The 17,520-nt window shown below is 44.7% G+C and overlaps 1 protein-coding gene across 3 annotated transcripts in view; it reads right to left on the bottom strand.

The window, feature by feature from the left end:
- The window catches only part of cyth1a (cytohesin 1a), a 121,768-nt gene that overhangs the window by 78,968 nt on the left and 25,280 nt on the right, over positions 1-17,520 (bottom strand). The window contains exon 1 of one of the 3 annotated variants that reach the window (XM_055898577.1): positions 1,072-1,321. The exons of the other annotated variants lie outside the window; for them this stretch is intronic. Coding sequence (XP_055754552.1) covers positions 1,072-1,099 — 28 coding nt within the window. The 5' untranslated portion in view covers positions 1,100-1,321. Of the gene's footprint in view, positions 1-1,071; positions 1,322-17,520 lie in introns of those variants that run through there. 3 annotated transcript variants of the gene reach the window in all.

Raw genomic sequence — 17,520 nt, 5'->3', positions numbered from 1 at the left:
GAAGCATTCTAAAACTGTGATTGCTCTTGTAATAACATTGCATTAACATTGTGTGACATTGTGATTTATTAGTAATGGCATTAGATGGAGCTGTTTCGTTATTACCCAGGTGGAATAATCCTAACTCCTCTTGTGTAATTACTAAAACTACCCAACTCCATTACAAAGCAATTACTATGACAACAAAAACATGAATGCAATATTGTTAGTAAAGTACTGAGCATTATTACACAGATAGAAGATCACTTCAGGCTCTTGCTAAGTGTTTTCTGGATGTGCCAACTGCCTACGTTGGTGATGGAACTGCACGACTGCAGTCAAACACCTGTTGCTAGTGAACAGACCCTTACAGTGGTTCATTCACTGTGAAGTGACACTAAACACAAGGACCCAACAGTTGAACAACAAGATCCTGTTCCACCAGAATAATACATCAGATGTGCTGGTAATCTATAGATTCACAACGCATTATGTGTTTTACAATGCATCCCTGTAACTAATGTTACAATGTGTCAAGCATGGAAATAGGCCTACATTTTGTATTCAGGAAAAATTAGGCTGTCCCTCTACTATTATTGTAGTAATACATTGAAGGCCTCTAAATTAAATAATACATAGCCAATAAATAACATAACCTCAAAATAACACGTGTGTGCGACAACTGATATAGTAAACGGAATCATGCAGAAATCTATTGACAATGTTTATGATCATAACCCCAACAACTTTCCTTAGAATAGTAGGCTGCATGGAATCTGTTTTCAGGACTGGAAATCCGTGGCTTTCCGGGAGGATTGTTTCTCAGTCAGCTTAGTAAGTAAACATTGTAAGCAAGGCCATCCCATCGCCGACTCAGAGTAGAAGACATTTTGTGGGTGAGTTCTCACGCTCACCACCAAAGCTCATTACAGACTAAATTTACAGCTTACTAAACTTACTCAACTTACAGCTCTCTGAATCATTTCGTAAAACACATCATTGAATCGGCTATCTATTGACAACAAGTGAGCAAACTTTGCGGATACATTTCAGATCAGAATAATATTTTTCTCACTATCTAGTATAACTTACCGACTCCGTCTTCCGACTTGAGAACCATTTTTCGGTCTAGTAAGCTATTCCAAATGAGTGGGTGCTTCACAAAGTTTTCACCGCTCACCTTGCGGATACAAAACCAATGGTATTTAAACCGTTAATGTAATAACTTTTACTATTATGTACTGGAATCACGTCTATAAAACACGGTATCTGATGGGTTGCTATTCAAAGGAAGGGAGTTAGCAGTTAGAGGGAGTGGTTTGGAGGACTTTGACAAGCCAATCTGTGTCTGCGCAGCAGTGACTCTGTTCGGGAAGAGGCGCGGCAAATGGCACGCACGTCCTGTATTTGCGTAATACGCAGTATAATCACAGAGCTTCTAAACCCAGGGAACGCTTGTGAAAAAGCCCAGGCCGAGTTTTGGGGTTTGAGAAGTCAATGAGAGAAGGGAAAACATCTTCCTAACTTGTTAATTTTCTCGCAATCTAAAGGCACAACCTAGATGCAAGCGAATATATTAAGTAGTTGAACATGCTATTACTCCAACCTCGTGAAAGTGACGTCCTGACACGTTTTAATCTTTGTCAAAAACAACTTAATATCGAAGGAGTGCCAATTAGTTGACGCCCTGCACATGCGCAGTTCGGCGTTAGACGACCGTTAGACCCGATGACACGAATATGGGCATGAGCTTGGCTAGCCAACTTCCCCATGACTTCCCCAACTTCGCCTACAAGTGTGATCGAGGATTTCTATTGGAGAAGAGGTTTCTGCCTATTTTCATACTGTACTGTCCTTGGTATAATACGGCTCGCCAGCGTGTAGTCCTAAAAGCCGGAAATGAGATACCTCTGTTTTGTTCAGATATCCCTACGGGAAAAATGAATGGGGAAATAATAGGGGGGATAAACGCCGAAAATAAGGTCCGAGGTTAACACAGGCTGAGGAGATCTTATACGTTTTGTTTTAAGAGATAATCAGTCAGTTAACATGAACTTAATGAATTATGAAGCCTTTATGTGTGCTTTTTTGTTACATAAATGTGTCAAAATTCCCAAAAAGTGACTTTAGCTGATGAAGATTATCTCATAGGTGATAAGGGTAGGCAACAGCACATCTGCCATGTTGATCCTCAACACTGGGGCCCGTCAGGGGTGTGTGCTTAGTCCCGTCTTCACAGTCGTGAAGAGGGCACGACAACACCTTTTCCCCATCAGGACACTGAAAAGATTTGGTGTAACAGTATAACTTTACGTCCGTCCCCTCGCCCCGACCCGGGCGCGAACCAGGGACCCTCTGCACACATCAACAACAGTCACCCACGAAGCGTCGTTACCCATCGCTCCACAAAATCCGCGGCCCTTGCAGAGCAAGAGGAACCACTACTTCAAGTCTCAGAGCAAGTGACGTCACCGACTGAAAGGCTGCTAGCGCGCACTACCGCTACCTAGCTAGCCATTTCACATCAGTTACATTGGCATGGGTCCCCAAATACTCAAAAAGTTCTACAGCTGCACCATCGAGAGCATCCTGACCGGCTGCATCACCACCTGGTATTACATTTACATTTACATTTTAGTCATTTAGCAGACGCTCTTATCCAGAGCGACTTACAGTAGAGTGCATACATGTTATTACATTTTTTACATTTCATTACATTTTACATACTGAGACAAGGATATCCCTACCGGCCACACCCTCCCTAACCCGGACGACGCTATGCCAATTGTGCGTCGCCCCACGGACCTCCCGGTTGCGGCCGGCTGCGACAGAGCCTGGGCGCGAACCCAGCCCAGCCTGGGCGCGAACCCAGAGACTCTGACTCCTAGACCACTGCGCCACCCGGGAGGCCCAGGTATGGTAACTACTCGGCATCTGACCGTAAGGCTCTACAGAGGGTTGTGCGTACGGCACAGTACATCACTGGGGCCAAGCTTCCTGCCATCCAGGACCTACCCCCAAGCCATAAGACTGCTGAAAAATTAATCAAATGGCCACCGGACTATTTACATTGACACCCCCCCCACTTGTTTTTTACACTACTCGCTGTTTATTATCTATGCATAGTCACTTCACCCCTACTTACATGTACAAATTACCTTGACTAACCTGTACCCCCGCACATTGACTCAGTACCGGTACCCCCTGTATCTGGCCTCATTATTGTTATTTTATTGTGTTTTTATAATTTTTTACTTCAGTTTATTTGGTAAATATTTTCTTAACTCTTTCTTGAACTGTTGGTTAAGGGCTTGTAAGTAAGCATTTCACGGTAAGGTCTTCCTACACATGTTGTATTCGGCGCATGTGACAAATAAAGTTTGATTTGATTTGAACAAACGTATAAGATCTCCTAAACCTGTGTTAACTACAGACCTTATTTTCAGTGTTTATCCAAAAATGCCATTCATTTCCCCATAGGCTTTGTTCAATGAACCATGACGGAGTTATTTCCAACAAAAAGACGCCATTACTATTTCACTCTATTCCGACCTGTTGCTTTGGGCGGCCTGATCTCAGTTTAAAACAAGCGCACACACCTTGCTGTTGTTGGGAGGAAAACAGGCAGCAGAGTTGAGTGGTGGTGGGGGCAGGGAAAGAGATTGACACACAAATAGTGCAGTACATTGGCAATCTGTGCAATATAGCTGCCTTCAACACCCCACCACATCCGTCAGACTCAAATCGGAGGGGTGTGTGTGTGTGTGTGTGTGTGTGTGTGTGTGGTCACATAGGCCGACTTCAGAATACAGCAACTCTACCTCAGAATCCAATGAGACAATAAACAGGAACACAAACTATCTGGGACTTGAATGGAAAGTAAAGAAATTACTTTTTCATTGTTAGCCTACTTATAATGTAGGCCTTTGTTTGTGGCAGTATTATGCCAAAGAGAGATACAGTATACAGTATTTTAAGTTATGTATTAGTTCAATTAGTAAATTAACTAGTGAATTCAATAGGTTAATGAGCACAGACGCAGAAACCGTCCCAAAATTGTCAGACTCCAGCGTGATTTAATGCCCGGGCCGATTTCTGGTCCCAGTCCGCCCCTGGCCTAGGCCCTATGCTGTCATTCACATCTCATCATAGGTTCACTGACAGTCAGCCGATACTATAGGCTAATTACTCTTACAAACTGGTTGTGCCATAACACAGTTCAGTTGCACAACACATTCTATAACATTAATGCAACTTTTTGTAACACTTGGGTGTAATTCTTTACTCCTGTATATACATATAGGGTATGAACCTTCATAATGCCTTTATAATATGTTGTATCTATCTACACTGCAATGGCTGTTATTTATTTTATTTATTCTTTATTTAACTAGGCAAGTCAGTTAAGAACAAATTCTTATTTACAATGACTGCCTACCCCGGCCAAACCCTAACACGGTCAAACCCTAATGCTGGGCCAATTGTGCGCCGCCCTATGGAACTCCCAATCACGGCCGGTTGTGATGCAGCCTGGAATCGTGCCTTAGACAGCTGCACCACTCAGGAGCCCAAATGATTATGATAAAGGGGTCATACATGCTTATTACAAGTCTTACAATGCATTAAACCTGTTTCCTACTGTTACTCAACTGGTCTTAGCAATATTGGTAAGAAGAAGTGGCAGCTTTTTCTCTGTAGCGCTACAGAGGTTTACTGGGCTTGGAGCAGTCAGCTGACATCTTCATTAAACATCAATACTATACTGTGGTAATTCTGGTAAAGATGAGCATGACTTCTGTCACAACCCCAGCACGTCTGCGCCACTGCAGTTAGTGAGTCAGATATGGTATGAGCATGTCCTGGCCTGTTTAAACACTAAGCCCAAGAGGAGGAATGCTGTTTGAGCAGTCTTGGGAGACGGGAAGTGGGAGAGAGGGAATGACAGGTAGACTCTCTTCCAATTTGTCTTCTTGCCTCCTTCATAAACCACATTGGAGGAAAAGATCAAAGGTCCCGCCCCTCGGCCCTTCTCCTCCAATGCGACGTAAAGGAGAGGATGCAAGGAGTCAATGGAAGACAAATTGGGAAAGAGCCGTCTACTTTCTCCTTATTCCCTCTCTCTGGTCTGATCAACTGGGAGAGGTGGTGTGAAGAAGATGTTGGTCCCATCCTGAAACAACCCCTAGAAACTGGTCGAGATGTGGATTCTTTTTTTAATGTAACCTTTATTTAGCTAGTAAAGTCTGTTTAGAACACATTCTTATTTAGAATTACGGTCTGCATCGGCCAAACCCGGACGACTCTGGGCCAATTGTGTGCCACCCTATGGGACTCCCAATCACGGCCGGTTGTGATACAGGCTGGATACGAACCAGGGTGTCTGTAATGATGTCTCTAGCAGTGAAATGCAGCGCCTCAGACCGCTGTGCCACTCGGCGGCCCTGAAAGGTCTAGTTCTACTACATGACTCAGAGCAGGCCTACACGGTCTAGTTCTACTACATGACTCAGAGCAGTCCTACACGGTCTAGTTCTACTACATGACTCAGAGCAGACCTACAAGGTCTAGTTCTACTACATGACTCAGAGCAGGCCTACAAGGTCTAGTTCTACTACATGACTCAGAGCAGGCCTACAAGGTCTAGTTCTACTACATGACTCAGAGCAGGCCTACAAGGTCTAGTTCTACTACATGACTCAGAGCAGGCCTACACGGTCTAGTTCTACTACATGACTCAGAGTAGGCCTACAAGGTCTAGTTCTACTACATGACTCAGAGCAGGCCTACAAGGTCTAGTTTTACTACATGACTCAGAGCAGGCCTACAAGGTCTAGTTCTACTACATGACTCAGAGCAGGCCTACAAGGTCTAGTTCTACTACATGGTTCAGAGCAGGCCTACAAGGTCTAGTTCTACTACATGACTCAGAGCAGACCTACAAGGTCTAGTTCTACTACATGACTCAGAGCAGGCCTACAAGGTCTAGTTCTACTACATGACTCAGAGCAGGCCTACAAGGTCTAGTTCTACTACATGACTCAGAGTAGGCCTACAAGGTCTAGTTCTACTACATGACTCAGAGCAGGCCTACAAGGTCTAGTTCTACTACATGACTCAGAGCAGGCCTACAAGGTCTAGTTCTACTACATGACTCAGAGCAGGCCTACAAGGTCTAGTTCTACTACATGACTCAGAACAGGCCTACAAGGTCTAGTTCTACTACATGACTCAGAGCAGACCTACAAGGTCTAGTTCTACTACATGACTCAGAGCAGGCCTACAAGGTCTAGTTCTACTACATGACTCAGAGCAGACCTACAAGGTCTAGTTCTACTACATGACTCAGAGCAGACCTACAAGGTCTAGTTCTACTACATGACTCAGAACAGGCCTACAAGGTCTAGTTCTACTACATGACTCAGAACAGGCCTACAAGCCATTCAGTAAATGTACACCAAGTCTATGAGAGGACTAGGCAGGGCTACAACCACACGGCGTGTATTGGTCTGATCCTTTCACATCTACAGACGTGTCCATGGGCCCTAGGCCCGGGGCTCGGACATTTTCTCTTCAGCATCTCAGTTTGAGAATAAGCTTACATGGGAGAGGGACCACTCATGTGCCACACTCTAGAATTAAACACATATTGAGTTCTACCTAAAACAAAACATCATTTTCTAGTATCACTTTACTTGTAAATTACTTGTGAAGCATCTAGCAATGCTATAAAGCATTTTGAAGTTGTTGTTCATTTAAAGTCCAAATACCACCTTTGTCCCATGTTGGTCATCACTGAGCCACAGTATGGGAGTCCTCCTTTGGGGGATATTCACTGAACGCCCCTGTTGTGCTCCTAAATGCCAACTTGAGATAGACATGATGACAATGTACTACTCTGTGTGTGGTTGTTGACCGGTTCCAACAATGATCCAATTCACTGTAAGCAGTTCACCCCTCAAGCTCTGCATAAACCCAAAGACAAGCGATAGGAAAAGAGCCCTTACCTTATTCATACCAAAATGCACTAGGATTCTGACATTCTTAACCGTAGGCAAAACTGCAAATCTGTTGCACTCATACTCATCCTCTCCTTGATCCACATTAACAGATGCAAAGAGGATGCTTCAGTAAATCTGGTGTAAACTGGATGTTTATGTAAATATTATGTAAATGTCACGGTTGCTGATAGAGTGTAAAGAAAGGTCTTTGTTTTAGGACATTAAATCATGAGGCTGCTTACTGGTCTAAATAAGCAGGAAATAATTCCATTACTGAAAAGGGCAAATTCAATTCTGTTCTCTCAATGATGTACAACTGTAAAGCATCTTTGTCTACCAACATTTTCAAAAGTATCTTAATGACGTTTTGTGGTTGAAAACTAGTTGAGAAGACATCATATGACCATATTGCAACCAACTAGTAACAATGTATTATTTATCAGGAGAAGATAAACACGTCATGGGTCACATGTCTTTTTGGTTGTTACCTGGTCAGATTACATCCAAAGAAATATACATTTTTCTGGAAAAAAAAGTGTAAAAAGTCATGAATAAAGCTTCCTTATAAAACCAGTGTACTGTAGACTACAACTTGACCCTGGTGTTATAAAACCAGTGTACTGTAGACTACAACTTGACCCTGGTGTTATAAAACCAGTGTACTGTAGACTACAACCTGACCACGGTCTTATAAAACCAGTGTACTGTAGACTACAACCTGACCACGGTGTTATAAAACCAGTGTACTGTAGACTACAACCTGACCCTGGTGTTATAAAACCAGTGTACTGTAGACTACAACCTGACCATGGTGTTATAAAACCAGTGTACTGTAGACTACAACTGGACCATGGTGTTATAAAAACCAGTGTACTGTAGACTACAACCTGACCCTGGTGTTATAAAACCAGTGTACTGTAGACTACAACCTGACCCTGGTGTTATAAAACCAGTGTACTGTAGACTACAACCTGACCATGGTGTTATAAAACCAGTGTACTCCTTGTCAACCCTCCTTATCATATTTCGTCGTCCTAACGTAGCCCACACTGCTATCTGCCCAGCAGCTAGCTAGCTAGCCAGCTAGCAAACGTCCACCGTCTACCGAATAGTAGTATAACTTTTCATTACATTTCATTACATTTCATTATAGTACGACGGTTTGATTTGTCTAATCTTAGCAATTTCTTCTTAGCTAGCTACATAGCCGTCTTTGTATCAAAGATAATTGCGTAATTATCGTATTTCGTCGTCCTAACGTAGTCTACACTGCTATCTGCCCAGTAGCTAGCCAGCTAGCCAGCTAGCAAACGTCCACCGTCTACCAAATAGCAGCACTGTAGAAACTATTACACTCAACGGAACGACTTGATTAGTGTAGTGTTAGCTAGCTACATAGTTGTCTTTGCTGTTTTCGTATCCAAGATAATTGGGTAGTTCAGAGTGTGTAGTTTTAGAGTGATTATCTTAATTTACCGAGGTTAGCTAGCCAGCTATTTGTCGTCCTTAACGTAGGAAACACTGCTAGCTAGCCAACAGCTAGCCAACGTCTACCGAATAGAACTTCCGCACTCAACAACCCGGTCGCATTCCGCTTCGCTCCACAGGTAGTATCACATTTTCATTTCATTTCATTACAGTACAACGGTTTGATTTGTTTGATCGTAGCTAGCTACATAGCTAGCTACATAGCCGTCTTTGTATCAAAGATAATTGTGTAGTCTAGAGCGATTTTCTAGGTTAGCTAGCCAGCTATTGTCGTTCTTTTAACGCAACGTAAAGTAATCAACACTGCTAGCTAGCCAGCTAGCCACCGAATAGCAGCACTGTAGCAGCACTGTAGAAACTATTACACTCAACGGAACGACTTGATTAGTGTAGTGTCAACAACGCAGCCACTGCCAGCTAGCCTACAAAGTCAACAACGCAGCCACTGCCAGCTAGCCTACTTCAGCAGTACTGTATCATTTTAATCATTTTAGTCAATAAGATTCTTGCTACGTAAGCTTAACTTTCTGAACATTCGAGACGTGTAGTCCACTTGTCATTCCAATCTCCTTTGCATTAGCGTAGCCTCTTCTGTAGCCTGTCAACTATGTGTCTGTCTATCCCTGTTCTCTCCTCTCTGCACAGACCATACAAACGCTTCACACCGCGTGGCCGCGGCCACCCTAGTCTGGTGGTCCCAGCGCGCACGACCCACGTGGAGTTCCAGGTCTCCGGTAGCCTCTTGGACTGCCGATCTGCGGCCAACAAGGCAGAGTTCATCTCAGCCTATGCCTCCCTCCAGTCCCTCGACTTCTTGGCACTGACGGAAACTTGGATCACCACAGATAACACTGCTACTCCTACTGCTCTCTCTTCGTCCGCCCACGTGTTCTCGCACACCCCGAGAGCAGCTGGTCAGCGGGGTGGTGGCACCGGGATCCTCATCTCTCCCAAGTGGTCATTCTCTCTTTCTCCCCTTACCCATCTGTCTATCGCCTCCTTTGAATTCCATGCTGTCACAGTTACCAGCCCTTTCAAGCTTAACATCCTTATCATTTATCGCCCTCCAGGTTCCCTCGGAGAGTTCATCAATGAGCTTGATGCCTTGATAAGCTCCTTTCCTGAGGACGGCTCACCTCTCACAGTTCTGGGCGACTTTAACCTCCCCACGTCTACCTTTGACTCATTCCTCTCTGCCTCCTTCTTTCCACTCCTCTCCTCTTTTGACCTCACCCTCTCACCTTCCCCCCCTACTCACAAGGCAGGCAATACGCTTGACCTCATCTTTACTAGATGCTGTTCTTCCACTAACCACATTGCAACTCCCCTCCAAGTCTCCGACCACTACCTTGTATCCTTTTCCCTCTCGCTCTCATCCAACACTTCCCACACTGCCCCTACTCGGATGGTATCGCGCCGTCCCAACCTTCGCTCTCTCTCCCCCGCTACTCTCTCCTCTTCCATCCTATCATCTCTCCCCTCTGCTCAAACCTTCTCCAACCTATCTCCTGATTCTGCCTCCTCAACCCTCCTCTCCTCCCTTTCTGCATCCTTTGACTCTCTATGTCCCCTATCCTCCAGGCCGGCTCGGTCCTCCCCTCCCGCTCCGTGGCTCGAAGACTCATTGCGAGCTCACAGAACAGGGCTCCGGGCAGCCGAGCGGAAATGGAGGAAAACTCGCCTCCCTGCGGACCTGGCATCCTTTCACTCCCTCCTCTCTACATTTTCCTCTTCTGTCTCTGCTGCTAAAGCCACTTTCTACCACTCTAAATTCCAAGCATCTGCCTCTAACCCTAGGAAGCTCTTTGCCACCTTCTCCTCCCTCCTGAATCCCCCCCCCCCCTCCTCCCTCTCTGCAGATGACTTCGTCAACCATTTTGAAAAGAAGGTCGACGACATCCGATCCTCGCGTCTTGTGACGGCCGGCCGCCCAACAACCTGCCCGCTTGACCCCATCCCCTCCTCTCTTCTCCAGACCATTTCCGGAGACCTTCTCCCTTACCTCACCTCGCTCATCAACTCATCCCTGACCGCTGGCTACGTCCCTTCCGTCTTCAAGAGAGCGAGAGTTGCACCCCTTCTGAAAAAACCTACACTCGATCCCTCCGATGTCAACAACTACAGACCAGTATCCCTTCTTTCTTTTCTCTCCAAAACTCTTGAACGTGCCGTCCTTGGCCAGCTCTCCTGCTATCTCTCTCAGAATGACCTTCTTGATCCAAATCAGTCAGGTTTCAAGACTAGTCATTCAACTGAGACTGCTCTTCTCTGTATCACGGAGGCGCTCCGCACTGCTAAAGCTAACTCTCTCTCCTCTGCTCTCATCCTTCTAGACCTATCGGCTGCCTTCGACACTGTGAACCATCAGATCCTCCTCTCCACCCTCTCCGAGTTGGGCATCTCCGGCGCGGCCCACGCTTGGATTGCGTCCTACCTGACAGGTCGCTCCTACCAGGTGGCGTGGCGAGAATCTGTCTCCTCACCACGTGCTCTCACCACTGGTTTCCCCCAGGGCTCTGTTCTAGGCCCTCTCCTATTCTCGCTATACACCAAGTCACTTGGCTCTGTCATAACCTCACATGGTCTCTCCTATCATTGCTATGCAGACGACACACAATTAATCTTCTCCTTTCCCCCTTCTGATGACCAGGTGGCGAATCGCATCTCTGCATGTCTGGCAGACATATCAGTGTGGATGACGGATCACCACCTCAAGCTGAACCTCGGCAAGACGGAGCTGCTCTTCCTCCCGGGGAAGGACTGCCCGTTCCATGATCTCGCCATCACGGTTGACAACTCCATTGTGTCCTCCTCCCAGAGCGCTAAGAACCTTGGCGTGATCCTGGACAACACCCTGTCGTTCTCAACTAACATCAAGGCGGTGGCCCGTTCCTGTAGGTTCATGCTCTACAATATCCGCAGAGTACGACCCTGCCTCACACAGGAAGCGGCGCAGGTCCTAATCCAGGCACTTGTCATCTCCCGTCTGGATTACTGCAACTCGCTGTTGGCTGGGCTCCCTGCCTGTGCCATTAAACCCCTACAACTCATCCAGAACGCCGCAGCCCGTCTGGTGTTCAACCTTCCCAAGTTCTCTCACGTCACCCCGCTCCTCCGCTCTCTCCACTGGCTTCCAGTTGAAGCTCGCATCCGCTACAAGACCATGGTGCTTGCCTACGGAGCTGTGAGGGGAACGGCACCTCAGTACCTCCAGGCTCTGACCAGGCCCTACACCCAAACAAGGGCACTGCGTTCATCCACCTCTGGCCTGCTCGCCTCCCTACCACTGAGGAAGTACAGTTCCCGCTCAGCCCAGTCAAAACTGTTCGCTGCTCTGGCCCCCCAATGGTGGAACAAACTCCCTCACGACGCCAGGACAGCGGAGTCAATCACCACCTTCCGGAGACACCTGAAACCCCACCTCTTTAAGGAATACCTAGGATAGGATAAAGTAATCCTTCTGACCCCCCCCCCCCCCCCCTTAAAAGATTTAGATGCACTGTTGTAAAGTGGCTGTTCCACTGGATGTCATAAGGTGAATGCACCAATTTGTAAGTCGCTCTGGATAAGAGCATCTGCTAAATGACTTAAATGTAAATGTAAATGTACTACAACCTGACCCTGGTGTTATAAAACCAGTGTACTGTAGACTCCAACCTGACCATAGTGTTATAAAACCAGTGTACTGTAGACTACAACCTGACCATGGTGTTATAAAACCAGTTTACTGTAGACTACAACCTGACCATGGTGTTATAAAACCAGTGTGCTGTAGACTACAACATGACCATGGTGTTATAAAACCAGTGTACTGTAGACTACAACCTGGCCATGGTGTTATAAAACCAGTGTACTGTAGACTACAACCTGGCCATGGTGTTATAAAACCAGTGTACTGTAGACTACAACCTGACCATGGTGTTATAAAACCAGTGTACTGTAGACTACAACTTGACCCTGGTGTTATAAAACCAGTGTGCTGTAGACTACAACATGACCATGGTGTTATAAAACCAGTGTACTGTAGACTACAACCTGACCACGGTGTTATAAAACCAGTGTACTGTAGACTACAACCTGACCATGGTGTTATAAAACCAGTGTACTGTAGACTACAACCTGACCATAGTGTTATAAAACCAGTGTACTGTAGACTACAACCTGACCACGGTGTTATGTGCATCTGAAAGACAGGGATTTCTCAAGACAGGGTCCATCTCAAATGTATGTACAGTTGAAGTCGGAAGTTTACATACACTTAGGTTGGAGTCATTAAAACTCATTTTTCAACCACTCCACAAATGTCTTGTTAATTAACAAACTATAGTTTTAGCAAGTCGGTTAGGACATCTACTTTGTGCATGACAAGTAATTTTTCAAACAATTGTTTACAGATTATTTCACTTAAAATTCACTGTATCACAATTCCAGTGGGTCAAACATTTACATACACTAAGTTGACTGTGCCTTTAAGCAGCTTGGAAAATTCCAGAAAATTATGTCATGGCTTTAGAAGCTTCTGATGGGCTAATTGATATAATTTGAGTCAATTGGAGGTGTACCTGTGGATGTGTTTCAAGGCCTACCTTCAAACTCAGTGCCTCTTTGCTTGACATCATGGGAAAATCCAAAGAAGTCAGCAAAGACCTCAGAAAAAAAAATTGTAGACCTCCACAAGTCTGGTTCATCCCTGGGAGCAATTTCCAAATTCCTGAAGGTACCACGTTCATCTGTACAAACAATAGTATGCAAGTATAAACACCATGGGACCACGCAGCCGTCATACCGCTCAGGAAGGAGACGCGTTCTGTCTCCTAGAGATGAACGTACTTTGGTGCGAAAAGTGCAAATCAATCCCAGAACAACAGCAAAGGACCTTGTGAAGATGCTGGAGGAAACAAGTACAAACATATCTATATCCACAGTAAAACGAGTCCTATATCGACATAACCTGAAAGGCCACTCAGCAAGGAAGAAGCCACTGCTCCAACACCGCCATAAAAAAGCCAGACTACGGGTTGCAACTGCACATGGCGACAAAGATCATACTTTTTGGAGAAATGTCCTCTGGTCTGATGAAACAAAAATAGAACTGTTAGGCCATAATTACCATCATTATGTTTGGAGGAAAAAGGGGGATGCTTGCAAGTCGAAGAACACCATCCCAACCATGAAGCACGGGGGTGGCAGCATCATGTTGTGGGGGTGCTTTGCTGCAGGAAGGACTGCTGCACTTCACAAAATAGAGGGCATCATGAGGCAGGAAAATTATGTGGATATATTGAAGCAACATCTCAAGACATCAGTCAGGAAGTTAAAGCTTGGTCGCAAATGGGTCTTCCAAATGGACAATGACCCCAAGCATACTTCCAAAGTTGTGGCAAAATGGCTTAAGGACAACAAAGTCAAGGTATTGGAGTGGCCATCACAAAGCCCTGACCTCAATCCCATAGAAAATTTGTGGGCAGAACTGAAAAAGCATGTGCGAGCAAGAAGGCCTACAAACCTGACTCAGTTACAACAGCTCTGTCAAGAGGAATGGGCCAAAATTCACCCAACTTATTGTGGGGAGCTTGTGGAAGGCTACCCAAACTGTTTGACACAAGTTAAACAATTTAAAGGCAATGATACCAAATACTAATTGAGTGTATGTAAACTTCTGATCCACTGGGAATGCGATGAAAGAAATAATAGCTGAAAGAAATCATTCTCTCTACTATTATTCTGACATTTCACATTCTTAAAATAAAGTGGTGAACCTAACTGACCTAAGACAGGGAATCTTTATTGGGATTAAATGTCAGGAATTGTGCAAAAATTTATTTGGCTAAGGTGTATGTAAACTTCCGACTTCAACTGTATGTCACATAGGCCTACTGTCACATAGATCTAATCAGAAACCACTGACCAAGTCATGACTGATGACCTAACATTATCTTCATTAAAGACGTGCCAGATCATTAGTTGATTATGGCAGTCAGTGTGTTCAAGTTCACACTATAAAGACTAACACTGTTAAACTGAGCAAAGGAAAACTTCACAAACATCATAAAGACTAACACTGTTAAACTGAACAAAGGTAAACTTCACAAACACTATAAAGACTAACACTGTTAAACTGAACAAAGGTAAACTTCACAAACATCATAAAGACTAACACTGTTACACTGAGCAAAGGAAAACTTCAAACATCATAAAGACTAACACTGTTACACTGAGCAAAGGAAAACTTCACAAACACTATAAAGACTAACACTGTTACACTGAGCAAAGGAAAACTTCACAAACACCATAAAGACTAACACTGTTACACTGAGCAAAGGAAAACTTCACAAACACTATAAAGACTAACACTGTTACACTGAGCAAAGGAAAACTTCACAAACACCATAAAGACTAACACTGTTACACTGAGCAAAGGAAAACTTCACAAACACTATAAAGACTAACACTGTTACACTGAGCAAAGGAAAACTTCACAAACACCATAAAGACTAACACTGTTACACTGAGCAAAGGAAAACTTCACAAACACTATAAAGACTAACACTGTTACACTGAGCAAAGGAAAACTTCACAAACACCATAAAGACTAACACTGTTACACTGAGCAAAGGAAAACTTCACAAACATCATAAAGACTAACACTGTTACACTGAGCAAAGGAAAACTTCACAAACACTATAAAGACTAACACTGTTACACTGAGCAAAGGAAAACTTCAAACACATTCAACTTTCACACTGTCTCACTCTAGTTTGTTTTCACAACTGGACAGATGGAAGCATGGCTATTTGTTGAATGTTATTCTTCCTTGTATTGTTCTAACATCAAGGTCATGTCTGATGGTATGCTGCTGTGTGTGTGCGTGTGTGCGTGCGTGCGTGCGTGCGTGTTGCATCCTGGTATTCTTGGAATGTGACAGTAGATGTTGGCCAGTAAAGTTGTAAAAAATTTGGGAAGAATTTCTGAAGGCTCATATCTACTAAAGTTCCAGACATAATATATAGTGTTCTGAAGCTAAACAGCTGGATTTAAAACCCCAGAAAAGACAGGGTAAAACATTTAAACACAGCCCTATACACAACAACAGTGGACAACTCCCAGAGATACACATTCACTTGGACAAAGGTTACTACTGCTGCTACTGCACATTAGCCTCATCAATACAGACAGTGTTACACACATTCACAATATCACATTGTGAAAACGCATTTGAGGATGAAATGTGTATCAGGCCAGTGGATTACAAGGCTTAGTGTAACTAAGGGGGCTGAGCCAACGTGCAGGACATTATTCTCATGTTAGACTAGAGAGAGGCACCGTGCAGGACATTATTCTCATGTTAGACTGGAGAGAGGCAGCGTGCAGGACATTATTCTCATGTTAGACTAGAGAGAGGCACCGTGCAGGACATTATTCTCATGTTAGACTGGAGAGAGGCACCGTGCAGGCCATTATTCTCATGTTAGACTGGAGAGAGGCACCGTGCAGGCCATTATTCTCATGTTAGACTAGAGAGAGGCACCGTGCAGGACATTATTCTCATGTTAGACTAGAGAGAGGCACCGTGCAGGACATTATTCTCATGTTAGACTAGAGAGAGGCACCGTGCAGGACATTATTCTCATGTTAGACTGGAGAGAGGCACCGTGCAGGCCATTATTCTCATGTTAGACTAGAGAGAGGCACCGTGCAAGACATTATTCTCATGTTAGACTAGAGAGAGGCACCGTGCAGGACATTATTCTCATGTTAGACTAGAGAGAGGCACCGTGCAGGACATTATTCTCATGTTAGACTGGAGAGAGGCACCGTGCAGGCCATTATTCTCATGTTAGACTAGAGAGAGGCACCGTGCAGGACATTATTCTCATGTTAGACTGGAGAGAGGCACCGTGCAGGTCTGTCTTAACTCCTAATATAACAGGCCTCATAAGCCTGCCCTGTCTGAGCGATCTCTGTCTGTGTGGACATACAGTGCTCACTGACTAACTGAGCATCAAGAGAAAACTCACATCACATGGTACATGTATGGATGCTCGAGGAAGAAAGGGAATGAACTCAAACCTCTCCTTGAGTACCCCCATTCTCCTCAGCTAGTCCCCAGCCAGTTCCACTGTACAAGCACACCTGATTCAACTGGTAAAAACATCATCAGCCCTTTATCTGGTCAGAACAAGCAGACCTATATTTAACTGGTTAAAAAATCATTATACCCTGTATGACTTGATTCAGGTGTGATTGTACTGGAGGTGTCATGCCCATAGTGAGACAGGCCTCAGGACTCAACACCCTGGCTTCAACGGGAGCAAGGCCGCTCGCTGACATTTACAATATGTCCAGCATAGGACCCATAGGGCTCTGGTCTAAAGTAGTGCACTATATAGGGAATAGGGCTCTGGTCTAAAGTAGTGCACTATATAGGGAATAGGGCACCATTTTTGGGACGCAGATTTAGTATTTTCTCATGCAGCTGAGGTGGTGTGGAAGTCAAGTATCCATGGTGATAAATGTATATACTCTCTGACAATGAGCCCGGCCCTGTTGCAATTCCTCCGAAATCACCAGGGTTAGTGTGCAGAGTACAGTGTGGTTCACAAGTACACATTGTATAATGGCTTGGGACATTGTGATTGAGTTTGACAATGAGTTGGCAGTAGCACTGGACCAATCTGAACGAGGCTTATAGAGTATATTAACACACTAAAATGGGTTAACTGTTACGAGTGCGCTGAGAGTCGAGAAGCAAGTTCAGGGAGTGTGAGTGTTTTAATAAATAAACAAAACAAAAAACACAAATACCGCACTGACATGAAAACAGAGTCAATAACACCTGAGGAAAGAACCAAGGGGAGTGACAGATATAGGGAAGATAATCAAGGAGGTGATGGAGTCCAGGTGAGTGTCATGAGGCGCAGGTGCGCGTGACCATGGTGACAGGTGTGCGGGATAATCAGCAGCCTGATGATCTAGAGGCTGGAGAGGGAGTATATGTGGCATTAACATTAAACCCACTAAAAACACTCAGCGCTATTAACTTTGCCCAAAAATA

Source organism: Salvelinus fontinalis, chromosome 34 (genome assembly GCF_029448725.1).
Source record: "Salvelinus fontinalis isolate EN_2023a chromosome 34, ASM2944872v1, whole genome shotgun sequence".
NCBI lineage: Eukaryota > Metazoa > Chordata > Actinopteri > Salmoniformes > Salmonidae > Salvelinus > Salvelinus fontinalis.
The sequence above is the reverse complement of the archived record's forward strand: the minus strand, read 5'-3'. Positions and strand labels throughout refer to the sequence as shown.